Raw genomic sequence first — 27,183 nt, forward strand, 5'->3', positions numbered from 1 at the left:
TCTGTAAAATCAGAGTATCTACTTTATTTTAAGGCTGCTGGGAGAAGTGACAGGGTAATTCATGTGGTGTGTTTAGGACAGTGTCTGATACCTAAAATGTACTTAATATAATATTCTCCTATTGAGCCAGAGATTTTAAGGGGAAAACTGTGGTGACTATAAATTCCTGAATTTTAACAAGATCTGAATGGAGAAGCTGACTACAAAACAGTTTGGTACAAAAAAATAGTGAAAATTTTGTCCAGTGGTAAAAGATGTGGTCAAACTATGGAGTAGTTTTATCTCAACCAACAAGAACACTAGCATCAAGCAAATATTCATTAATAAAAATAACAATAATTAGAATAACTTAATCTGAATACTATTTTCTTAAGAAATTTCATCCAACATAGTCTGAATCTTAATTTCTTCATTAAAAAAATTTAGCTGAATTTTTACTTAGTAAAAATCTTGCTTTTATAGAAAACCAAAAATACATTAAATGAATGGTTTTGCCTGGACCTAAAGATCAATTCATAAGGGATCCACGATCCTTATAGTAAGATGATTACCAGCAAAGGACAAATACTTACAGAAATAGTGAAGGGGGTGAGCTTTTTCTTATTAATGGCTCTTTCATCAATTGTATCTGGTTCAGATAAGTTGATCATTTTGCTAAAGAGAAAATGGGAATAAATCAGTTTAAGACACTCAGAAATGTTTTTATTTTTATAAGTAAACAATGAAGTTAAATTCTGAAAAGTAATAATCCATTTCTTTAAAATATACAGGGATTTAATTTTAAAAATCTAAGAAATATTCCCTAATCTAAATCAAATTCATCATTCACTGTAAGAGTAATCTTAGCATTTCTTTCTAATTTTTTCAAAGTCTTGCATTATCTTTATGTGAATCTTGCCTTTATTTCATTTAATGATCATTGACATTCAGCAGCCTGAAGTATAAAACAAAATATCCTCAAGAAGTCAAATTTCATAAAGTGGTATCAACAGTGTTAAAATTACTGTTGTTGCAGAAAAGTAAAGAGCAGAGACTTGACCGAAAATTTCATTAATTCACACATTCTAAAAGAAACTAACATAAATTTTACTTCTGTGTTTTAGAATACATTTTATATTATGAAACACAGATAAGAAAAACCCATTCAATTCATAATAGGAATTTACTCTGAAGGTTAGAGGAACAGATCTGAATTGTAGGTGGAATAAGATACAATTCATGGGGTCACAAAGAGTCGGACACGACTGAGTGACTGAACTGAACTGAATGTCTTGAAAATTAATATCCCGTAATTGTGGGTAGTTTTTTCTTTTTAAGTAAACACACAGAAAAAAGACTGAGGAAAGGTGCCAAAATATCAACAATAGCTTTTTATGGCTGTTAATATTCATGGTGGTTCTTTTCTTCTTTGAACGCTTTCTGTATTTTTATAAACTTAAAAAATAAAAGACATCTAGTTTTTACAAAGAAGTATGCTAGGACTTCAGTACACACAACCAAGGGCAAAGATAATGGCTTTAGAGAGTTTACAGTCTAGTAAGCAGAAACAGATTGCAAAGAGCCATGAATACAATATTGAATTAAAATATTAATCTGATTTAAGCACAAATGAGGTATATATTTCTATTATAGTTCCTCATGTTTCAGTCCTAGTCAATGATCAACACTCCCTTATTGATAAGTGAAGAAAAAAAAATTCCAAGGAATTTCCTGGCAGTCCAGTGGTTTGAACTCAGAGCTTTCACTGCTCTGGCCTGGTCTCTGGTCAGGGAACTAACATCCCACATGCCACATGCAGCCAAAAAAAGGGAAAAAGAAACCCTTTGAACAGTATTAAATGCATTGGAGAGGTAAAGGTTTCCTGGCATAATTAAGAAAATAAATGAAAAAGATACCAAATAAGAGAATGCATTTGAAGGAAAATCTTGGAAAACATTGTACTCAATTTTCTATGCCATATAAAAACTTCAAGAACAGTGCACTACTTGTTTACTAATTTCAAAAAACAGTGGACTCACTGAATTGTAGTTTTCATTGACTGCTCTCCAGTGGAGACAGTAAGAACACAGCTCCCTTAACCCAGCGCTCAACTCACCAAAGAAGGATGCCATCAGCAAGTGATTTGAAAAGACTGTCATCATTGGGGTTCATCGGTATGAGATGCTTACAGTCAGGGTCATTCTCCAGGGCTTTGTTTATCCAGTTAACAAAAGCCACTTTTTCTTCCTCTGAAAACAGAAAATCTTAGTTGCTACCGCACTACAAAAATATACTTTAAAATTTCTGTTCAAAAATAATAAATGCCAATTTTAAAAACTCTACCGAAACACTAAAGGGTTTAAGAGGGCTTAGGTTTAAGGAGAAAGAGGAATTCATTCCACTTTTTCATCAATATATTAGGGACGAGGAAGGCATATAGCTTAAATGAGCACAATAAATATTCGGTTTGATTCTAAAACTTTTCACATATATTTCTTCTGAGAATTAATGGATCAGGAACCAAACATCAGAGGTCAATTCATGCACACGCATGCGCTCGCGCACAAACACACACACACACACACCCACACACACACCCCAAGGGGAAAATGTAAGAAACAAACAACCACATCAATCAATTTCACCTCCCCCACAAAAATATTTTTCATAAAGTTGTGATTTGCAACTTACAACAGAAATACTAATTTTAATTGAGTTATTTGAAAGAATAAAATAGCTCCATTTCTGTGGAATTTCTATTATAAGGAAACTGACACATCTTAATACCAGTATGACTATCAGCCATCTTCATCCGCAACGTCTCAAGCTGTGGCTTCTAGCATGGGAATATTTATCTTTAGGCAGAAAAATATTGGTGGGCTATGCAGTGAAGAAAGTAGGAAGGAACTTAAAGGAAAATTGTTCTACTACTTTATTATTATTCTGTAAGCATAAAAACGATTTAACAAAATCTGAAAGAAAATAATTCCCATTTCCATCACAGGGTAGCTGGACTTCTTTATTGTCCTAATTCCTAGAACTAGGTAATTTTCCTAAAGGCATATTTGGCAGGTACTCTCAAAATTTAATCTATCACAAACAACCAATAAAGACATAAATATTTACTTTTGTACAGATCATTATCTGCCTTCTTATCTTCTTGCCTCACTATACATACCTCCTTAGGGACTTAGAATCAGTGGATTTATAGATAAAAACAAGCTGGAATCAAGATTGCTGGGAGAACTATCAATAACCTCAGATATGCAGATGACACCACCCTATGGTAGAAAGTGAAGAGGAACTAAAAAGCCTCTTGATGAAAGTGAAAGAGGAGAGTGAAAAAGTTGGCTTAAAGCTCAACATTCAGAAAACTAAGATCATGGCATCTGGTCCCATTACTTCATGGAAAATAGATGGGCAAACAGTGGAAACAGTGTCAGACTTTATTTTTTGGGGCTCCAAAATCACTGCAGATGGTGACTGCAGCCATGAAATTAAAAGACACTTACTCCTTGAAAGGAAAGTTATGACCAACTTAGACAGTATATTGAAAAGCCAACAAAGGTCTGTCTAGTCAAGGCTATGGTTTTTCCAGTGGTCATGTATGGATGTGAGAGTTGGACTGTGAAGAAAGCTGAGCGCCAAAGAATTGATGCTTTTGAACTGTGGTGTTGGAGAAGACTCTTGAGAGTCCCTTGGACTGCAAGGAGATCCAACCAGTACATCATAAAGGAAATCAGTCCTAAATATTCATTGGAAGGACTGATGCTAAAGCTGAAACTAATATTTTGGCCACCTGATGCGAAGAACTGACTCATTAGAAAAGACCTTGATGCTGGGAAAGATTGAAGGCGGGAGAAGGGGATGACTGGGGATGAGATGGTTGGAAGGCATCACTGACTCAATGGACATGAGTTTGAGTAAACTCCGGGAGTTGGAGATGGATAGGGAGGCCTGGCGTGCTGCAGTCCATGGGGTCACAAAGAGTTGGACAGGACTGAGCAACTGAACTGAGCTGAACTGATAGGAACCAGGAATAAGATATCACTTCACAATGCCTGGATGGTTATAATAAACAAAATCGACAATAACAAATGTCATTGAGAATGGCAAGAAATTGGAACTTTCATACATTGCTTATGGGAATGTAAATGGTGTGGCCACTTTGGAAAACAGTTTGGTAGTTCTTTAAAATGTTAAACATAGAGTTAACAAATGACCACTCCTGGGTATATACCTTAGAGAATTCAAAGCATATGCCCACACAAAAAATGTGGACACAAGTGTTCACACAGTATTATTCATGATAGCCAAAAAGTGGAAACAACTCAAATGTCTATCAGCAGATGAAAGGATAAACAAAACATGATATTAGCAACAGAACAGAAATGATTCAGCCATAAAAAAGAATGATGTACAATACATGTCACAACATGAATGATCTTCAAAAATATTCTGCTAGGGAAGAAGCCTGTCAAGTGAAAAGTCATAACTGTATAATTCCATTTCTATGACATTTCCAGAATAGGCAAATCTATGGAAATAAAAAGTAGATTAATGGTGGCCCAAGGCTGGGGGAGGGGGGAAATGGGTAGTGATTGCTAACAAGCATGGGGTTTCCCTTTGGGGTAATGAAAGTATCCTAAAATTACATGGTGCTGATATACTACAACTCTGTGAATATACTAAAAACTACAAAGATTCATGGTACTTCAATTATGTCTCAATAAAGTTGGTCTTTTCTTAAAAGTGGTTAAATGTTCTGTGCATGTGTGAAAAGTCACTTCGGTTGTGTCTGACTCTGCAACTCTACGGACTATGGCCCACCAGGCTCCTCTGTCCATGGGATTCTCCAGGCAAGAATACTGGAGTGGGTTGCCCTGACCTCCTGCAGGGGATCTTTCTTACCCAGGGATTGAATCCAAGTCTCTTATGTCTCCTGCATCGGCTGGCAAGTTCTTTACCGTTAGTGCACCTGGGAAGCCCCTAAATGTTCTGTGTTGGGTTCTAAATAATGGTTATGTGGGTGTGAAGTGAAGTCACTCAGTCATGTCCGACTCTTTGCAACCCCATGGACTGTAACCTACCAGGCTCCTCTGTCCATGGGATTTTCCAGGCAAGAATACTGGAGTGGGATGCCATTTCCTTCTCCAGGGGATCTTCCTGACCCAGGGGTTGAACCCGGGTCTCCCGCCTTGCAGGCAAATGCTTTAAACTCTGAGCCACCAGGGAAGCCCTATGTGGGTGTATTCATATGTAAAAAAAATTCAAGACATATACTTAACAATAGGGCACTGTATGTACTTTACTCTGCGCATCTTATACCTCAATAAACAAGTTAAAAAAAAATCTATGGTGATAGATATCAGAAAAGTGGACAGTTATGGCTAGAGGCATGAGGGAGCCACTCAGGGTGAAGGAAATGTTAATGCTTTATATATACATATGCTTTGCATACATGCATATGTATATGTTTTATATATGTATGCTATATATACATATATGTTTTATATATATACTTATATGTATATATTACATATGATCTCATTTTTTTAATGTAGACTCTGGTAAACAGAACTGAAGCTCATAAATACAGAGAGCAGACTGGTGGTTACAAGAAGCAAGGGGTGATGGAGAGTGGAAGAAATTGGTGAATTTTTTTAATCTTAAATAATTGGATTTAAAAATTATTAAATGACCATATCTATGAACTGGTTACAGGTTCATTCATTTGGGTTACCTTTATAATCAGTAATGACTGCTAGAACCAACAAGATCAAAAAGAAATGTTTTAAATCAATGGAAAAATTACTCCTGTCTTTCATGTAGCTCTACCAGCCCAGAACCTTTCATTTTTTCTTCTCTTCCTCCCTTTCCTCACTTTCTCTTTTTCTTTCAATTTAAGGGAAAAAATCTGATTTTACTTTATTTAAAGTCCTTTAAGCAAGAAAGTCTTTGTAATATGAAATGCTCAAAATGGTGCACATTTACTTTCATAGAGTTTTATATTTATGTATTATAATAATTCACATATTATTAGACTTAAATAATCTAGAAATAATCCTGGTGAAGAAAATGTTATATGTTAATCTACTGGGCAGCTGCATGAATGTAGCTACAAGATATGTACACATGTAAAAACACATTGAACTATACACATAACGATTGCAGCAATTCGCTAAATGCGTATTATACCTTAATAAAAAATGAAGATGCCATTTCATTAGAATGGACAGGCAGAAACAGAGCTAAACAGGAAGTACCTTTCAGAAAAAGGAGGTAGGAGTTATAGACCACTGCCTTCACCACTGCGCTTCCTGGGTAGGAAAAAGTTAGGAAAATATACATAGTGAGTAGAAGTGTGAGTGTTTATTATTAGAGGAAAATCCATTTAGAAAGCAAGAGAATCAAAAGGAGAATTAACAGATTCAGATCTCAAAGAAAGAAAGAGGGAAAAGTTAAAGTGAGTTTTTATCAAAAATTCCAAGAGTATAGTTTTAATTATGTCAACATGAACAAAAAGAACTTGGCCAAAGGTTTTTAGACATCTTGATCCTGAGAAGCAACCTTAGCATGGGGCAAGCTGTCTCCTCTTAGGAGTTCATGTGACTCTGGATCTCCCACTGGATAACAGTCCAGTGATTCTATCAGATCAAGCAAACCAGGTGCTGTGCTCTACTAGTTACTGGGTTGCTTGATAAAATATGAATTGGGAATCTCAGCTCCTCCAAAATGGAAAGTCCTTCCAATAAACCTCTCCATCATCCCTAAAATTATAGGTCTAAACTAAACTCATGTCACCAGTCAGGATGAAAAATCCATCCCAAGGTCATAATTAAACACATTCAATGCTGAAAATATAAACTCCTATTTTGCTGTTTCTAATCTCTTGTCCCCTGTGCCTAACACACAGTAAACATTCACTTACTATTGTCTATCTTAAATAATTCCAGGATTTTTAATTCTGACACTTTTGAAATTATGATACATTTCAAATCTAATGGCACATTATAATTTAGTCTCATTATAAAACAATGGCATATAAAGCAATGGTGTAAATTACAATAAATGGCATCTTAGATCCTGTGAAATATAGGACTTGTTGAATGAACCAATGACTGAAAGATTAAATTTGGAGCAGGTGGTTGGTTACCTGAATAAGAATGCTGTGTGCCCTCACTGGAAATGGATGAAGTTCCTCCAATAGCAGTAATCCCTTCCCTCTTGTTAATTATTTTTCTGAATGTTTTGCTGATGTCTTTGCTTTTTAACTCTTGCATTAGCTGGAATCGGAGAGAAGTAAAATTGACCCTCGATTAGATAGCCATTAAAATCATTGCTGTGCAATCCCACTTCTGGGCATACACATCGAGGAAACCAGAATTGAAAGAGACACGAGTACCCCAATGTTCATCGCAGCACTGTTTATAATACCTAGGACATGGAAGCAACCTAGATGTCCATCAGCAGATGAATGATAAGAAAGCTGTGATATATACACACAATGGAGTATTACTCAGCCGTTAAAAAGAATACATTTGAATCAGTTCTAATGAGGTGGATGAAACTGGAGCCGATTATACAGAGTGAAGTAAGCCAGAAAGAAAAACACCAATACAGTATACTAACACATATATATGGAATTTAGAAAGATGGTAACGATAACCCTGTATGCGAGACAGCAAAACAGTCACAGATGTATAGAACAGACTTGTGGATTCTGTGGGAGAGGGAGAGGGTAGGATGATTCGGGAGAATGGCATTGAAACATGTATAATATCATGTAAGAAATGAATCGCCAGTCTAGGTCAGAGGCAGGATACAGGATGCTTGGGGCTGGTGCACTGGGATGACCCAGAGAGATGGTATGGGGAGGGAGGTGAGAGGGGGGTTCAGGATTGGGAACTCATGTACACCTGTGGCGAATTCATGTTGATGTATGGCAAAACCAATACAGTACTGTAAAGTAAAATTTTAAAAAATGAAAAAAAAATCATTGCTGTGTAAAAGATAGCTATTTATTTGGAATGACATAAAAATAAATACGAATCAGTTGTTCTTGCACTTATTGCTTGTGTAGGCAGATAACCTTCATGTCATTTTATAATAACACGAAATGGAAAAATGTTTGTACCACAACCTATAATTAAGCTCAAATTGTACACATTGAAATTGTTCATCTAGACTTGCTGTGATCTCTTGTACTAACCACTAAAGAATAACTAAGTACATGATAAAGATTCTTAAATGTCTTAATGAAGATATTTTCCAATCTGAACAGCTTCAACGTATATGTTAAAATCAAGGAGTCAGCGTTTGTAGGAAATTACACAGGCTTCAACAAGTGCCCTCTGCCAGGTCCTGACACTGGCCACTCCGGAGCCTGGCTAGACTGAATTCAATCAGTTCTCCACGCAACAGCCAGAGTGAGTTTTAAACAAGGCATATCTGATCATGCCAGTTCATACTCTATTGCTCTTAGATAAAAACAAAAAATTCTACAAGGACCTGATTACCTGACCCTGACTCACTTGTCTCAACACATTCCTAACCCTCAACAGCTCAGCTCCAGCCACACTGATGCCTTTTTCCCTGAGCGCTTGAGAGTACCTACTATCCCTACAGCCCCAGAGGCTCTACACATGCCATCACCTCAGCCCGTCTTGCACGTTACTTAATTTCCCCACCCACTCCTATCTGTTTAACATCTTCCTTCAGACAGCAATTCCGTCTTCACAGCATTGGAGACAGTCCCATTTCACTGAATCTCTGCGTTCTCTAATCTCCCCACCAAGTCCAAGTCCTCCTACACAAACTTTCAAGTGACCCGTCTCGCTCTGTCAGAGCATGTATCAGTTATCTTTTCCCTATTTGTGAGATTCTGTCTTCCCCTCCACCTGCAAATTTCATGAAAGCTGGGGCTACATCTCTTTTTATTCATCACATTACTCATAATACCAGAGCTCCTGGTATGAAAGGAACTCAATGAATAAAGAATATAAAAGCAGACAATTACTATTTCATAAATATCTGTTCACTTATATTAGTGAATAAACTATTTCATTCATTTTTGTGCAAAAAGCACAGTCATGGTGCTGTTGATAGAAGGTAGTGACAGCCCTTGCTCAGCTGCCAGCTGGCAATGGCAACCTAGTCATCTCTCTCAGCCTGAGAGGTTTAAAATACATAATAATATTCAGTTCTATTTTTCTTTTATTGGTGGAGTCATATATTATTTTGTATCTTATTCAGTTCCCTGAGTCCCCAGGTAGTTTAATAATGAACCCATAGCTGGTATCAAAATTCACCGGGTGGCATTTACAGAAACTGAACATATATAACTTATCACAAGAAAACGACCAGTTTCTAGGAGGTATATCTTCCAAATCTTCGCTATTTCAATTACAAAAATATTTCACTTCTCAAGACCAAGTACTAAGATATGAAAATACTTTGCTTACAGAGACAGCCAATAACCATTTAAACTCAACTATAGTTTTAATACAGGGTAAATGATTATTACCTAAACCTGACTTCAAATCCAACAATTTAAGAATAACTTTTCCTTTGTTTTATGAATTATTTGTGGAAACTGCTGTTATTGTTACCATCATCATCCTTTAAAAGCTGTGCTTTTCTCTGGTTTCTGAAGCCAGATTTAACCAAAGAAAGTAATGACATTACTAAAATTCTGCTCGAAGCAAACCCACCAGTAGCCAAGGAGAGGATTTAGATTACTTACCGACACAAACTCTTCGAAGCTGATTCTGCTATCTTTACTGTTGTCAGCAACTGCTAGAATTTTCTCCACGATCTCACGCACCTTGTAGCCAGGCAGAGGAAGGCTTGCTTCCTTAAACAGGTCCTGGAGTTCATAGTCACTGACATATCCACTGTTGTCAATATCTAAAAAGATAAATTATGAATGATCAAATCTCACTTGTACTTTGTTGGAGATGTGGACTCAGAAGGCTGCTTGGGAGATTCATGGGCAGGCAGAACCTTCCAGGTTTGTTTCATAAGTGGCAGTAACCTTTTTTCCTGCATCTAAATTGTACAAGGTAAGCTAAATACTTTACCAAAAAACTCATATTTCATGAACTTTGAAAGTGAACGACTTTTGCGAACCCATGGACTGTAGCCTGCCAGTCTCCTCTGTCCATGGGATTTCCCAGGCAAGATTACTGGAGTGGGTAGCCATTCCCTTCCAGGGCATATTCTCAACCCAGGGATCGAACTCAAGTCTCCCGCATTGTGGGCAGATTCTTGATGAACTTTACCCCCCACCCATAGACTTAGGGCTAGCATATATATTTTAAGTATATAATAAGAACACTGCACTGACAGATGAAAAACTCAAGGTTGGCACATGACTAAGTTACAAAGAATTAAGCATAGGGAGGTCTCAGATATCTAAGGGAAACACAGCAGCAACAGTCATAGAGGAACCCCCTCCCAGATTTTGACTTCTTCCTGGAACTTACCAAAAGGATCTGCTGGCCCCTCCTTCCATGCAAAATTCATGCATCATGTAAAATACACATAAGGCACTTCTGTTCTACATTTCACTTGGTGGCAGTTCTGTTTCACTTGTCAATAATTCATTGCTTCTTCATTATGTATTTATGATACCATTATGTAAGCTGAATCATGTTTGATGTCATTTTGAGATTAAGTGTTCAAGAAATAATTTCACACCTACATTTGGATTTATGGAAATAGGTTTCTGGGCGTTTTCATGTTATCACTGATATAACCTTCCCTGGGTTTTCCCAAGAGACTGGATTATCAATTCTTGACACAGAAGAAAGGCAACATTAAACACTTGTGGCCAGAGTTGGCAACAGGGCTTAGGACTGATTGGTTAGTTGCCTGGATCCACCTTGTATTGGCTCTCCTCACTCATCTGGTAGTAGTTACTTTGCTTCCTATGTCTCTTTTTCCTCTCAGTAAAAGAGCTGTCATCACTATTAACTGAATCAATGATAAGACAGAAACTTCTTTTAAACTTTCAAACACAAGTTTTAGAATTAATACTGTTCAGAACGGTGGAAATCTTCTAAACTAGAATCTACCAAGAACCAAAACTAAAGGAAGTGCTGTGATCTCCAAAGGAAACTAAATTGCACGATATTGCAATAATTGCTTTCTTTGAATTTAGAGTAAAATTCCATTACTTAGTACATCACCAGTTCAGAATTGCTTCCTGTAATTCTGGAATAAAAAAATGGATGAGGCAGACTCACTGCCTAACAGGACTGTGGTGAGGAGTATTTAAACAGGATCATGAAAAAGTTATGTGCTAACCATCACACTAAACTAACATTAAGAGTTGGGCTCTGAAGATAGACATATCTGTGTGCTTAAATGCCAGCTCCTTCCCTACAACCTCTGTGGTTTGGCTATGATGTAACAAGAAATAATAGGCACCACTTAATGAGCACATATTCTGGGTCAAGTGATTTGTTAAGAACTTGAGGGCTTCCCTGGTGGTTCAGTGGTAAAGAATCCACCTGCCAATGCAGGAGACAGAGGTTCAATCCCTGATCCGGGAAGATCCCACATGCTGCAAAGCAACTAAACCTGTGCACAACTTCCGAGCCTGTGCTCTAGAACCCGTGCTCTGCAACAAGAGAGGCCACCGCGACTAGAGAGTAGCCCCCAGTCGCCACAACTAGAGAAGAGCTCGTGCAGCAACTAAGACACAGCACAACCAAAAACAAAGGATAATCTTTTTCTTAAAAAAGATCTTGTCTAATGAAATACATACAACTTTGAGGTAGTTAATAATAATATTCTAATTTTAGAGATGAGGTAATCAAGGCTTAGGTTAAATAGCCATAAAATCACAATGTAAACAAAACTTTCCTACAAATCTGCAACAAAACAATGAACAACCTGATTTTAAAATGGGCAAAGGACGTGAATAGACATTTCTCCAAAGATGACGTACAAACAGCCAATAAGCACATGAAAAGATGCTCAACATCACTAATCATTAGGGAAATGCAAATCAAACCATAATGAGATATTTTATATTCATGAGACTAGCTATTGTAAAAACAAACAAAAACAGAAAGTAATAATCATTGGCATAATTTGAAGAAATTGAAACCCTTGTGCATTGCTGGTAGGAATGCAAAATGGTACAACCACAATTGAAAACTATTTGGTAGTTCCTCAAAAAATTAAACAAAAGTAAATGATTTAGCCATTTCACTTCTGAGTATATGCCAAAAATAACTGAGGAGAGAGACTTGAGCAGATATTTGAAATACCCATGTTCATGGCAACAATACTCACAATAGCCAAAAGGTAGAAACAACTCAGAAGCCCGTCAACAGATGAATGGATAAACAAAATTTAGTAGAAACAATGAAATGTTATTCAGTCTTAAAAAGTAAGGCAATCCTGACACATACTACAACAGAGATGAACCTTGAAGACATCACGCTACATGAAATAAGCCAGTCACAGAAAAACAAATATGATTCCACTTACATACATTACCTAGTGTAACCAAATTCATACAGACAGAAAGTAGAATGGCGGTAGCCCCAGAGGACAGGGGTTGGGGGAAGGTGGGTTGTTGAGGAGTTAGTCTTTAACAGTACAGTTTCAGTTTGGGAAAATGAAAAGGTTCTAGAAATAGATGGTGGTGAAGGTTGAATAACAAGGTGAAGATACTTAATGCCAATAAACTTGTCTACTACATTGGTGCTTGCCAAGGTCATTTGCCATCTGCCTAAACAGGGGAGTGAATCCTGTCTCCACACACCCTGAAGGGAGTTCAGGGTGGAGAGCAGAAATGAGGCACTCTCTGTTCCAAGGAATTGGAGAAGGAAATGACAATCCACTCCAGTGTTCTTGCCCGAAGAGTCCCAGGGACAGGGGAGCCTGGTGGGCTGCCGTCTACGGGGTCGCACAGAGTCCGACACGACTGAAGCGACTTAGCAGCTTAGCGGCTGCTCCAGGGAAACTTGTGGCACAGGTCTTCCTAACAGTTAGATATTTTCAGAAACTGATTTTATAAGCCCGATCCTTGCACCTCTTCATATTTAGAAAAGCACTAAATTCTTTCAAGGTAACATCAGCTTCTCGTGACTAGCAGAAAATCTTTTGTAAAAATAAGTGCTTGATTAAAGGAACTCTCCCTTCATCAAAATCACATATATTGACCTTCCCCACTGCCTCTCTGGAGCAGTTTCTCAGAGCCATCTGTGGTGCTGCCTCTCAGGCTGCAATCCTCATTTTTCCCCAAGTAAAACTTAACTTACAACTTTTACATTGTGCAATTTTTGTTAGTCAACAAACTGTACATTTGAAAACATAGTTAAAATAGTAAATTTTATGTTATGTGTATTTTACCACAATTGCAGAAAAACAGGACAAATATTTTAACTTCTCAGTTTTCCCTAGAGACCCAAAAAATATCCCATCTAGCAAGGTTAGATGGGCATGTTTCTTCGTCTCTGAGAAAAGCTGTTTGGGACAAATTAGTAGAAGGTTACAGAGTTCATGAGTAGCAATTTATCTTGTAAATAAAGTAAGGAAGTATATATTCTGCTAGTGTTAGAACTTCTCTCACACAGAACAAATTGCCTTGCTGTCAGAATTGTTTCATCAATGATTTATCCAAAATACCATTAAGTAAATATTGCAAGATTATACACCCATGAGTTATAAAGATTAAAGCTGGTGTGTGAAAGAAAACAGACTACTAATTTATTTTACTGGGACCAAGGCAGCATTTTTATTCAAGCTGCCAAACTGCTCCTGCTGCTGCTGCTGCTAAGTCACTTCAGTCGTGTCCAACTCTGTGCGACCCCATAGACAGCAGCCCATCAGGCTCCCCCGTCCCTGGGATTCTCCAGGCAAGAACACTGGAGTGGGTTGCCATTTCCTTCTCCAATGCATGAAAGTGAAAAGTGAAAGGGAAATCGCTCAGGCGTGTCTGACTCTTAGCGACCCCATGGACTGCACCCTACTGGCTCCTCCATCCATGGGATTTTCCAGGCAAGAGTACTGGAGTGGGATGCCATTGCTTTCTCCAAGAAAATAACAGAAACAACCTAACTAGGAGATATGCGGAGGGGCAGGGTTTGTTTTGGTTTTTGGCTGTGGTATAAACCATGCAGGATCTTAGTTCCCTGACCAAGGATAGAACCTAGGCCCCCTGTAGTGGAAGCACAGAGTCCTAACCACTGGACCACCAGGGAAGTTCTGGAGCTACGTTTTCACTACTTCCTTTCTTTCAGTGCTCCGGATTAGCAGAATATTCCAACATTGCTCCCAGTTTTTTTTCTTGAAATGACTCTGTGCGCTGCATACAATGTTTCATAAAAATTTTTTTAATTTTACTGATTTATTTTATTTTTGGTTGTGATGGGTCTTCATTGCTGCTGGGACTTTTTCTCTAGTTGCAGTAAGCGGGATCTACACTCCAATTGCAGAGAATGGGCTCCAGGCTGCGTGGGCTTCAGTACTTGTGGCACACGGGCTCAGTAGTTGTAGCTGGCTCTGGTACACGGGCTTAGCTGCTCCGCAGTATATGTAATCTTCCTGGATCAGGGATCAAACCTGTGTCTCTTATATTGCCTGGCGGATTCCTAACTACTGCTCCACCAGAGAAGCCAAAAATGTATTTTTAACAATAACGTTTTAGAAATCACATCATAGTCATGCAGTGCTCTAGCACTGGCAAAATAAAAAAAGTGAAAGTGAAGTCACTCAGTTGTGTCTGACTCTTTGCGACCGCATGGACTGTAGCCTACCAGGCTCCTCAGTCCATGGAACTTTCCAGGCAAGAATACTGGAGTGGGTTGCCATTTCTTTCTCCAGGGGATATTCCCGACTCAGGGATTGAACCTAGGTCTTCCACATTGCAGGCAGACACATTACTGTGTGAGCCACCAGGGAAGCCCATTAAAATAAAGAAAAGACCAAGGTTAAAGAATTCATTATGAGCCAAAGGCGGCCACCATGTGGATTGTATTCTCAAGGTCTGAGTTACTCTCAAAAACAGCTAAGCAAGGAGAAGTGGAAAGGCCCAGAGATGGGTAGAATTCACTTTATTTATTTATTTATTTTTTTAATTTTAAAATCTTTAATTCTTACATGCATTCCCAAACATGAACCCCCCTCCCACCTCCCTCCCCATAACATCTCTCTGGGTCATAGAATTCACTTTCTTTCATAGCAATGTTTTGTAAGTCATAAACTTCCTGAAAGCATTACTTTTGCTTTTTTTTTTTTTGAGAGAGAGCGCCTTGGTTTTTTTGTTTGTTTGTTTTTAAGTTAAATCTTCCTTTCTTTATCTTAGTTTCTAAAACTTCTGCACTACATTTCATCTACATTAATTTTAGACATTATTCACTAAGTTTAAGAGAAATCGAGGCCCAAGACTAACTGTGACCACCCCATCCTCCCTAGTCTGACTCTGTTTTTCCTGGAGTGCTCTAACGCACCAAGGCAGGAGCCCACTGAGGCAGGAACAACATTGGGGGTATCACTGTTTCTATGTCTATTATTTACTGTACTCATCTTTCACCACTTGCAGACTAGAGCAAAAGATGGTATCAACACTGTCTTGGTTTCCTACAGGTCTCCTATGAGCAAAATGCAGGAGAATCACGATCCATCAGAGGATGGGGGAGTTTTTTGGAAGAAAAAGACCAAGCTGTCAAAATGACATAGAGACAAAACACTGGATGGCTTTTAAAGTGAAAGAAGAATAAATAAATAAATAAAAGTGAAAGAAGTATAAGGCATGCCGCCTTTAAAAACAATACTTTAAAAAAAATTATGCACAAGCGAGGAGGAAAATAAGACATATGGTCTTTAAAAATTATATCGAGCTTTTAAAATACTCTGCATGAAGTCAGAACTTGTTATTGTTCATGACAAACACACGGAGGCCAGAGTTCAGTTTACACACAAGGAAGTGTTTCCATATTTTTTTCTGTAATGAGGAGATCACATTAAGCATATTCAGTTACACTGTCATTCATTAACCTGGAGTATTCTCTACAAAGAAATGATCAAAGAATTCAAAGTCCAGTTCTCCCAGAAATTCAAGCCAGTCTTAGTTTATCTTTTAGAAAGAAAGAAAGAATCCAGTGAAACCCAGATGGGACACAAAAGAAAAAGAGAATACATCTGGGGGTTAGAGGGCAGTAGAAGCAATAGAAGGCATTGTTCCATTCCTGAAGGCTGGTATCCAGCGGAATAGTAACTGTGTATTTAGTTTTTCTCAAGCATACCTATTTTATTAAAGGCTTCTTGTAGTTCCTCCAGCTCCTCCCGAGAAATGGTGGTGGTACTGTTCTCCATCTCTGAATAGGAAAGACTACCTTCAGGTCTTTATATCTGGAAAAAGCAATGTGAGAAAAAAGAACATGAGCCCTTTGGAAACATTTATCTAAACAAGAGCAGAGGACACAGGCAGTAAAGCATCCAGAAGAAACCACCTGAGAGGTAAGGCTGACAAGGAACAAGTAGGAATAGATTCCCTGGTAACACTCTTTCCCAACAGGTCAGCCAGACAATAACTGAGATTCAGTAAAGGGAAGAAACACTGGTTTTTCACACCCTGTGCTTATCCAAAGCAAGGGCATTTCTCGATGGCTTGTATAATTTTCCTTTCCATTTGACTTCACTGTTTCAGTAAAATAAGCATTTCAAGTTGAGAAAAGTATAGCATTTAAAAATACTCAGGATGTGGTCAAAAAGTAAAATTTTAGGATGTGAATCATGTAAGTGAGAGGCTAATGATTTCGGGATGGAGCCTGTGGCTCAAACGTTCAAATTTACAGCCACCTCCTCTCCCTTTCCTTGAGCAAGGTCTTTCCCAGATTAGTGGGGCCTTTCTTATTCCAAGCAGGAGAAACAAACTAAAACCAAAAAAAAAAAAAAGAAAACTGATGTAAAACTGGATTGTAAGAAAAGCAGGCATATAATAGTCATTGTAGAAAATAATTGGTAACAAATGCCCAAATCAGAAATGTAACTTATCCACAATCCTACTCTCCAGAAATATCAGCTAGTACTTTTTGTCATCTACATCTTTCTGGTCTGCTTTACAAATGCACCTGTACCTTTATTGGGGTGTGAAAATGTGAGTATAATTTTTTGTGCTAATATATTATATGTATCAACATAATATTTAGTGGCCACATAATAATTTTATTAGTAAATCCCTTGTTTCACAGTGTTTGCATTGCTTCCAATTTTACATTGTAAATGAATACTACAATGAACAGCCTTATAGATAAATATCTGTACATATCCATGTTTATTGCTACAAATAAATATCTCGAGGAATTATTGACTTTTGGGGGGGGCCCACACCTCATAGCTTGCAGTGATCTTATTTCCCCAACCAGGGACTGAACTCAGGCCACAGCAGTGAAAGCGCCAAGTCCTAACTGGACTGCAGAGAATTCCCAAGAATTACTTACATTTTTAATACTCCTGATATGTAACAAGGCAATTTCTATTTTTAAAGTGACTTTGTGGTTTGACTATTCAGTATAAAGCTAAAGGTGAATACAAATTATGTATACCTCTTATACACACCTAATTAATGTGTATTTCAGAAAGTGAAAATGAACTAAATAAGCACTGAAGCTAAGTAGGAAAAAAAATTTTATACACATATTTATATAAGAGGTTCAACATCATCCCTGAACGTCTCTAATTTGGGGGGAAACATATAATTTTTTGAAATAACTGAATTAAAATGTTCACTGATTACTTAAACATCATATTAAATTATGTGAATCCCTCTAAAGAGTACAGTGTATTTGTCATTCATGGTCTGTAAACCAAGTTGTTTAGGACTTTTGTTGTTCTTTCAAAAGACATTTTTTTTGTTGTTGTTACAGTTGGTATACAATATAGTGATTCACAATTTTTAAAGGTTATACTCCATTACAGTTATTATAAAATATGGGCTATATTCCCTGTGCTGAACAATAAATCCTTGTCGCTTACTCTATTCCTAATAGTTTATACCTTTTAATCTCCTATCCCCGTGTTGCCCCTTGCCCTTCTCTTTCCCCACTGGTAACCACTGGTTTGTTCTCTAAATCTGGGAGTCCATTTCTTTTTTGTTGTTATATTCACTAGTTTATTGTATTTTTTAGATCCCACATGTATGTGATATCATTCAGTATTTGTCTTTCTCTGATTTATTTCACTTAGCATAGTGCCCTCCAAGTCCATCCAGGTTGCTGCATATGGCAAAACTTCATTCTCTGTTGCAGCTGAGCAGTATCCCATCGTGTGCGTGTATGTGTGCGCACATCTTCTTTAGCCATTCATCTACTGATGGACAGTTAGGCTGCTTCCATATCTTGGCTACTGCAAATAAAACTATTAGGAACATTGAGGTATAAGTATCTTTCGGAAAGCGTTTTGGGGGGTTTTTGGTTATATACTCAGGAGTGGAATTTGGGGGTTTTATGGTAGTTCCTGGAGAAGGAAATGGCAACCCACTTGAGTGTTCTTGCCTGGAGAATCCCAGGGACAGGGGAGCCTGGTGGGCTGCCGTCTATGGGGACACACAGAGTCGGACACGACGGAAGTGACTCAGCAGCAGCGGCGTGGTACTTCTATGTTTAGTTTTTTGAGAAACCTCCCTACTGTTGTCCATGGCGGGCTTCCACCAGATGGTAAAGAATCTGCCCACAGTGTGGAAGATCCAGGTTTGATCCCTGGCTCAGGAAGACTCCCTGGAGAAAGGGATGGCTACCCACTCCAGTATTCTTGCCTGGAGAATCCCATGGACAGAGGAGCCTGGCAGGCTACAGTCCATGGAGTCCCCGAGTCAGCATAACTGAGTGGCTAACACTTTCACTTTCACTATTTACATTCTCACCAACAGTGTACGAGGGTTCTCTTTTCTCCACATTCTCTTCAACATTTGTTATTTGCGGTCATTTTGATGATAGCCATTCTGACACGTGTGAGGTGATATATCATTTTGGTTTTAATTTTCATTTCCCTGATGATCAGTGATGTTGAGCATCTTTTCATGTGGCTGTGACCACCTGTAATTCCTCTTCGGAAAAATGTCTATTCAGTTCTTATCTTCATTTTTTAATTGGGCTGTTTGTTTTTTTGATCTTGAGTTATATGAACTGTTTATATATGTTGGATATTAACCCCTTATCAGTCCTATCACTTGGAAATTTGTTCTCCTATTCAGTAGGTTGCAAAATGACAGATTTCTATACCTTACAGTTACTCTGGGGCCTGATTCTAACTAAATATGTAATTAATTGTTTAGTTTTAAATACATACCCACACCATTGCCCTCTATTTCATTCTACACTTTTTAAAAAAAATCTGAAGAGCTCAGTTCTGTAGAGTAAGAAAAAGGCAGTAACCGCAATTTCTTACGTGTTAGCAGTAAGTACATATTCACATTTTATTGAATTCTCACTTTTAGAACGTTTGCTTATTTTGTGTTGAAAGAGATGAAACAGTCCTTTTAGGACATTTAAGAATAACCTCCCAGTCTGCAAAATGCTAATTCTGCTGTGGCTGGCTTCCAGCTTCTGTGGTTTGGTCATTCTGCATATCCTTTCCCATATTCAGAATGGTTTCTATCCCTTGCCTCAAGTTTTAAAAATAGTGGTCCAATTTTAGCATTTGCACTCCACAGAAATGCTGCAAATTAACGGTCCTTGTGTTGACCTTGCATATGAAATAACAAATACACCTGGGGTTCTATTCTTTGCTCAGTTCAGTTGCTCAGTCGTGTCCAACCCCATGAACCGCAGCACACCAGGCCTCCCTGTCCATCACCAACTCCCGGAGTTCACTCAGACTCACGTCCATCGAGTCAGTGATGCCATCCAGCCATCTCATCCTCTGTCGTCCCCTTCTCCTCCTGCCCCTAATCCTTCCCAGCATCAGAGTCTTTTCCAATGAGTCAACTCTGCCTATTTAAATGTATGTCACTTGTTAATTACATAAAATATTTTTATTCTCCCATAATCCAGCAGAACCAGCATATAAAATTAGTGAAAAAGCAATTTACCCAAATGTTATTATAAGTATAAAGAAGTTTGCAGCATTATACAAGTCCTTTAGTATTTAAATGAAGCAAATAATAGACACAGAACAATCTTTAAAATATATTCTTCTTCTGTTTTTGTTTTTTTTTTTTTTGGCCGCGACATGCAAGATCTTAGTTCCCTTACCGGAAATAGCATCTTTGCCTCCTGCATTGGAAACGGAGTCTTAACTACTGGACCACCAAGGAAGTCCCTTTAAGATATATTATTAAAAGAACAAAACAAGGAGCAGAAAATTAAGTATGGCTGGGGGAGGGGGAGCTATATCAATTGCATATTTATAAAAGCATTTCCAGAAGGATACAAAGAAAGGTAATAGTGATTGCCTTTCTAGGGGAAATGGGGAATTGGAGGCCAAGTGTTAGGGGGCTTATTTTTCATTACATATTTTTAGTCACTTTTTTTAGACTAAAGGCGGCCAAAATCAAAAATAACTGAAAAACAAGAGAAGTAGTTGTGATGGGAACTTCCCAAGTGGTCCAGTGGCTAAAACTCCACACTCCCAATGCAGGGGACCGGGGTTTGATGCCCGGTCAGGGAACTAGATCCCCCATGCTGCAACCAACAGTTTGCATGCCATAACTAAGACCCAGCACAGTCAGAAATAAACATTTTTTAAAAAAGAAGTAATTGTGGAAAGACAATGGAAACAAATAAGGTAAATACTAGTGGTCTGAAAGTATACATTATTGAACACTGATAGACAATAAGATTAGTATATATAGTTCTTATACTATATGTTACAATTTTAAGTAATATTTGCCTCATATTTCCTTAGAGGCAAAATACTATGATTAAAACAGCAAAATAATGTATAGCTTTCTACAAAGGAATGAAGATTTAGCAGTAGAATGGTTAATGGAAAACATATTGCCTCTTTCATAAGTGCAGGCTCATGCATACAGTATCAATATTTTTCTAGATTTTTGCAAAATTATGATAATCAAGTACAACGCAAAAAACTAAGTACACTACATAGTGTACCTTAACAAGCATTTTTATGTTGCACAATAAACTTATCAGGAGTAACACACTGTTGGCTGAGAAAATACAGCTGTTGAATTTGATGTATAAAAAACTGTTCTAGCTACATGATCCCAAATAAAGTGCTTACTATGATGTTTTTCCATGGGAAAACGTTTCTGCTACAATAAAATAGCACAGACTTTTTAAAACTTGGTGACCCCATGGCCTGTAGCCCACCAGGCTCCTCTGTCCATGGAATTCTCCAGGCAAGAATACTGGAGTGAGTTGCCATTTCCTTCTCAGGGAATCTTCCCAACCCAAGGATCTAACCTAGGTCTCCCACACTGCCAGCAAATTCTTTACTGTCTGAGCCATTAAGAAAGCCCCTAAAACTTTACAGAAGAGAATTAAATTTTCAAAGTAGTATGTAACATTTTAGAAGAAAACCCCAATGACCCTATAGCTAGTAAGCCCAATATTTATTTTTCTCACTAGTCCCATAGTTAGATGATTAATGCACTCTCTTAAATGCTTTGTGTCCATTCTCTTTCCTCATGACTCCATAAGGCAGGCACTGTCCTCATTTTATAATTGACAAAGGGGTGGTTCAGAGGATTGAATAACTTTCTCAGTGTCCCAAAGTGAAGAACTCTCAGAGGCTCCTAACCTAGCTGTAGCAGAACCCTACTGTGTCTTATTCCTTCCTCTAGGCCAGTACGTTCTGAAGTCACCCCAATATAATCTGATATCAAACCATAAAATGTATAAATGTGTAACTGTCCAATAATCATTCAATAATTTATGTAATATATGAAGCATATATACCTGTGAAATAAGAATTTGCATTTTAAAAGAAATCAGCCTCTGTAAAATTCTTTGTAAAGTTTTGGGGAAAAACTTCTAACTAGGTCAACTCATACTTATCAGGCATATAACTTGCCAATCCTGAAACACTAAAACACAGAGTCACTAGAGTTCACTCTGCAGTTTTAGAAATGAAGCCACATCACTAACTGGTACCCAAACACCTGGCACTGACGCTCACCCACCTGGATGCCTGAGACAGCTCAGAACAGCACAGCTTTCCAAAGTCATTCCTATAAAAAGGAGCCCAGAGACAGCCAGGATCACTGTCAGAGACCCAACAACAGGGAAGGTTATGCTGGATTTTCTAGACAGGTATATCTTCCCATGGCTTTTGACATGTGTCCTACACATCTTCAATAATTTCAATTCTTCTTTCCCCCTGTTTTTTCTTTTTTAAGCCCATATAATTTTAAATAACACCTTCTTTCACCAAGTAAAACCTTTCTTTCCTGTCTTAATTCTTAAGTGTACCCTGACACAACCAAACATAAGTTTGGAAAGTTAAAAGTATATTCTAAAAATGGACTTCTTAATTTAGATGAAATTGGATCTGATCTTTTCTCCTCCCTCAAATTTCTAGCTTCCTTGAACCTCTAAAAGCTTTACCAAAATTAGCCTAAGTAGCTCTTTATGGTTGGCAGGTTCTAAAGTTCCTTGGACAGTTTCAGAAAAAAAGGCATCAGAAACAACTCTGAGAGCACCAAGACTTTGATGCCTTTCTACCAATCCCAAAGGCCGAAACTGTGAGGGACCAAAGCTGTCTTCAGTGGTACTTTCTGGCTTCCCAGCTCCTCTGCTTTCCCTCCTGTCACTGCGGGCCTAGGTCTGGGTCACCTGAGATTCTGAATTCTTGAGGGAGCCACTGACTCAGGGCACGCCGCCTTCCCCCTCGTCCATCTTCCAAAATTCCCTTCTGCCCTCACTCCCCCTTCTCTAGTATTGTAAACACTGACGGCAAATACTTAGGACTTTCAATGAGGCTGGAACTATGCTATTCTCCTCACACAATAAGCTCACCATTTACCTATTCTTCTACTGATGGAACAAACATCCTCCCTTAAAATGTAAATTAGAAGACTATTGAGATTAGATAACCTGCCCAAGGAAGACAGACAAAATAAAAGATTAAAAAACAAATCAGTTTCTTAACCTAAGCTCTCAAATTCTACATACAGTTCAATTAATATCCCTATCCCTATTCTCTCACTGCAAGCATCACAGGTAGTTCCCACACACACAGAGTTTTGAAGAAAGGGTTGAGGACCAACAGACACTTTTGTATGAGTGACTAACCCTCAAGGTGTTAAATTATTCCAACTGTATTTATAGCTTAAGGGCAACTGCCTGTTTTCTTTAGTTGAATAATGGGAAAATACATGATTGTTTAATCAACATAATACTTATAAAACAGTAGAATAAACAAACGACATCCACCTGCTTCTTAAAAAAATAGTAAAAGCAAAGTGCTAAAGGATACATACAGTATACCAATTATTGTAAATTATAAAACACAGAATACTTTACGTATCATTTACCCTACCATACATCTGTAGTAAAACTTAAAAACACATTGGAAAGACACAACAAATTAAGAATAGTGTTTGTCTGTGGAGAAGGAGCTTCCCAGGTAGTGCTAGTGGCCAAGAACCCACCTGCCAATGCAGGAGACTTAAGAGACGTGGATTCGATCCCTGGGTTGGGAAGATTCCCCAGAGGAGAGCATAGCAACCCACTCCAGTATTCTTGCGTGGAGAATCCCAAGGACAGGGGAGTCTGGCAGGCTACAATCCATAGGGTCAAAAAGAGTCGGACGCGACTGAAGCAACTTGGCACACGCATGCATGTGGAGAAGGAGGTAAGGGACACTTCTGCAGGCTAGAGCTGATATATATATTTTTTTAATGATAAATTTGAAACAATTATGGTTAACTTTTAATATCTGTTTTAAATAACTCATTACTTTAGTTTTTAAACTCAGTAAAAATAATAAAGATAACAAAAGAATATGTTTTGGAAAGGAGAACATTTCCCAAAGCCCCTCAAGGTTTGGGGGGGAAAATCTCTTTATTACTTTAATCATAAGCAATAAAAATAGTTAATAATATCGGGGCAGAATAACTTATTGAAATATAAACTTGTGTTTATTCTCCCACCCCATTCAAAAAGCAATAACTAAATCTTGTCTTAGGAGTTCTGGCAGCCCAGAAGGCAAAAGCAGATTGGAACCTGTGGTCCCTTCAGTCTTTGGACAGAAGCACAAGCCTTTTGGGGCTCACTTAGGCTGGTTGTGCTGGGAATGGGGCAGCAGGAGAAGACCACCTCTGAGGAAGATGGAGAGGAGGAAAGATTATCCTGGTGGAAATGGACGGGAAGCCGTGGATGTGAGCACAGAGCCCCAGGGAAGGCAGAGAGAAGGGATGAAGTGCCACAGCACCTCTGCTGGAGGGACTCACGGGCTGAGCCAGTGGGTGTTTCCCAGGCCCCCTCAGAGGATGAAGGACCAAGGATGGGAGCACTTCCTCCCAGCCTTTGCCGACTCTAAGATCCCAAGACAACAGAGGCTGATGGACAGATTCCAGGTGCCTAAGACTTGACAGGACTCAGGCAGGATGAGGCAACACAGTCAAAACAAAGTTGCTTTCAAAAACACAAAGAGGGAATTCCTTGGCTGTCCAGCAGTCAGGACTCCATACTCTTTGCTGCCGATGGTGTCAGTTCAATCCCTGGTCCAGGAACTAAGAACCCCTAAGTCACGTGGTCAAAAAATAGAATATAAAGAAATGTGATAAAAGCCTTTTTTATGGTAGAAGCCTTTTTTATGGTAAAAGCCTTGATGGTGTCTCTCTAGAGAAGTGACTAGGATCAGAGGTTCCAGGGCATTTCAGTACCTTCTGCTGGTGTCCCCTCCTTCCCTTCTTCACTAACTGTGATCCTAGCTCCCACCACAGCCCTCCTCTTTGCCTGTTACATTCTATATTCAATTCTCCATTACAGTTGAAAGATCACAGGGTCACTGGAATATATCCCTATGTGAAAAAGTAAACGGCAAAGAAATATAAATTAATTGAAGAGTTTTCTTTCTAGTGTAAAGGAAATCTGGAAAAATATTTTCATCTGTCTGTAATATTGCCAGCAATTGCCTTTTTCTGATCACATTTCACTGCATCATTCATTTTGTAAAAAGCAAACATTCATGTTCCGTATCAACTTGTTCAGTTTTTCAAATCAGGCTTTCTTTAGTTAACAGGAAAGTCCACCGACTCACTAATAGAAGTGTGAATTGGGATACCACTGAGTTTGTTAAATATTAGTCTCCTATTCTACATACCAACCTGGATAGCCCTTTGGACAGAAAGAATTTTTAATGATACACTAATTCAAATTTTCCCTGAGCATCCTTCTGGTCTGACACAACTGAGCTCAACTTCCTCATTCAGTCTACAGGAGCAGACATGTTAGGTAAACATTCCTAAAAAGTGATTAATTTGATTGCTAACAGCTAGAATTTTTTAACCCCCTAACTATTTTTTTAAATAGTAGTTATGGTTACTATAGGGCTTCCCTGGTGGCTCAGAGGATAAAGCGTCTGCCTGCAATGCAGGAGACCAGGGTTCGATCCCTGGGTTGGGAAGATCCCCTGGAGAAGGAAATGGCAACCCACTCCAGTATTCTTGCCTCGAGAATCCCACGGACAGAGGAGCCTGGCGGGCTACAGTCCACAGGGTTGCAAAGAGTTGGACACGACTGAGTGACTTATGTATTATTATGGTTACTATCAATTATTTTTTTCTCAAATAAGCTAAATAACTTCCTAAGTGCCTGTACCATCCTAGAAAACATAATTAGACACCATTATGAAGAGTTAAGCCAGGATTAACACCTGGGATGAAGGGGTTTGGCTCCAAGTTGACTCATTTGTGACCTCTCAAAGGGAGGCCTACCAATCTCCTGCAAAAACAAACAAGACAAAAAATAACAATATTGTCATTGCTATCTTAACGTTGGGGCTCTTCCCCACTTTAGTTTTTCCAAGTCTTAACCATCTCATTACTCCCCACACTACCAAGTTAACATGCTTTCTGCCCCTAACTCTCAACCAACAGTCCACTCACCACTCCCGACATGTCCTTAACTCCTTCCCACCTGCCTTAGATATGAGCACCTCTGTCTTTTCCTTGCCTCTTCTGTATTGTCTACATAAGATACATACATACATTATTGTGATGGCGATGGATACAATAATACATTCATTATTGTATTCTTGAATATGTGTTGTCTTGTAATAGTCACATTTTGTTATTTTATTCTTATCTTCCTAACATCATTGCTGTCTCTTTGCAGGTAAAAGATATATGTTTTCTTCTTTTTGTGTTCCCCATGGTCTTATCATATTATATATATGGGAAAAGATTAGTAAAATTTATTAATAGCGATATTTCCCTTCACAGAGCAGGGATGAAAAAGTGAAAATGTCAGTTGCTTAGTCATGTCCAACTCTTTGTGATCCCATGGACTGAAGCCTACCAGGCTCCTCTGTCCATGGAATTCTCCAGGCAGGAATATTGGAGTGGGGTGCCATGCCCTTCTCCAGAGGATCCTCCCAACCCAGGGATCGAACCTAGGTCTCCTACATTAGCAGGCAGATTCTTTACCATCTGAGCCACCAGAGAAGCCCCAAGAGTAGGGATGGTACTAGGTCAAAAAAGGGCCAAACCAAACAACAGTCCATCGGAAATGTGTCACCAACAGATGGGTGAAAAGACTAAGTGGGGGTTTCCGCATCTCAGTAACCAGTCCTCATTCTCTCACCTCCTTATTATTTATTCAACAATGACTTATGAGCACCTGTTCGTGGTGCTGTGTATTAGAGGCACAAAGATGGCACTGAAATTTTGAACCCACATGGGTTCAAAATCTTTCAAAATAATCTTTAGTCAACCTTTCCCTTAAATCTTGCAAAGTAATTTTTGCCAACTCTTTTCCTAGTTCAATTCAGTCACTCAGTCATGTCCTACTCTTGGCTACTCCATGGACTGCAGTACACCAGGCTTTCCTGTTCATCACCAGCTCCATCAGCAAAGTAGAGAACAGAGAGAATCTGTATACATCTTGTCCCTACTCACTGCATGGGTCACCTCCGTGACCAGCCTCAATTACATTCACCATAGTTCTGTGTGTCTGTACACCTAAGCATGGAATTGGGGTTGGCTTCTGAGCGCTGAGTGGCTGCTAGAATTTCCACCAGGATCTTTCTACATCCATTTACTTCAAAGCCCCATTATGA

The 27,183-nt window shown here is 38.5% G+C and overlaps 1 protein-coding gene across 6 annotated transcripts in view; it reads right to left on the reverse strand.

Annotated features, from left to right (window-relative positions):
* The window catches only part of PLS1 (plastin 1), a 126,633-nt gene that overhangs the window by 41,949 nt on the left and 57,501 nt on the right, over window positions 1-27,183 (reverse strand). For 5 of the 6 annotated variants that reach the window (XM_012102074.4, XM_012102085.4, XM_060405640.1 and 2 more), the window contains 5 exons: window positions 16,245-16,350; window positions 9,725-9,888; window positions 7,136-7,265; window positions 2,096-2,228; window positions 573-654 (listed from right to left, as the gene is read on the reverse strand). In XM_012102074.4, coding sequence (XP_011957464.1) covers window positions 573-654; window positions 2,096-2,228; window positions 7,136-7,265; window positions 9,725-9,888; window positions 16,245-16,314 — 579 coding nt within the window. In that variant the 5' untranslated portion in view covers window positions 16,315-16,350. Of the gene's footprint in view, window positions 1-572; window positions 655-2,095; window positions 2,229-7,135; window positions 7,266-9,724; window positions 9,889-16,244; window positions 16,351-22,081; window positions 22,130-27,183 lie in introns of all 6 variants that reach the window. The other variant, XM_042236017.1, reaches the window with a different exon arrangement.

This window comes from Ovis aries, chromosome 1 (genome assembly GCF_016772045.2).
Source record: "Ovis aries strain OAR_USU_Benz2616 breed Rambouillet chromosome 1, ARS-UI_Ramb_v3.0, whole genome shotgun sequence".
Taxonomy (NCBI): domain Eukaryota; kingdom Metazoa; phylum Chordata; class Mammalia; order Artiodactyla; family Bovidae; genus Ovis; species Ovis aries.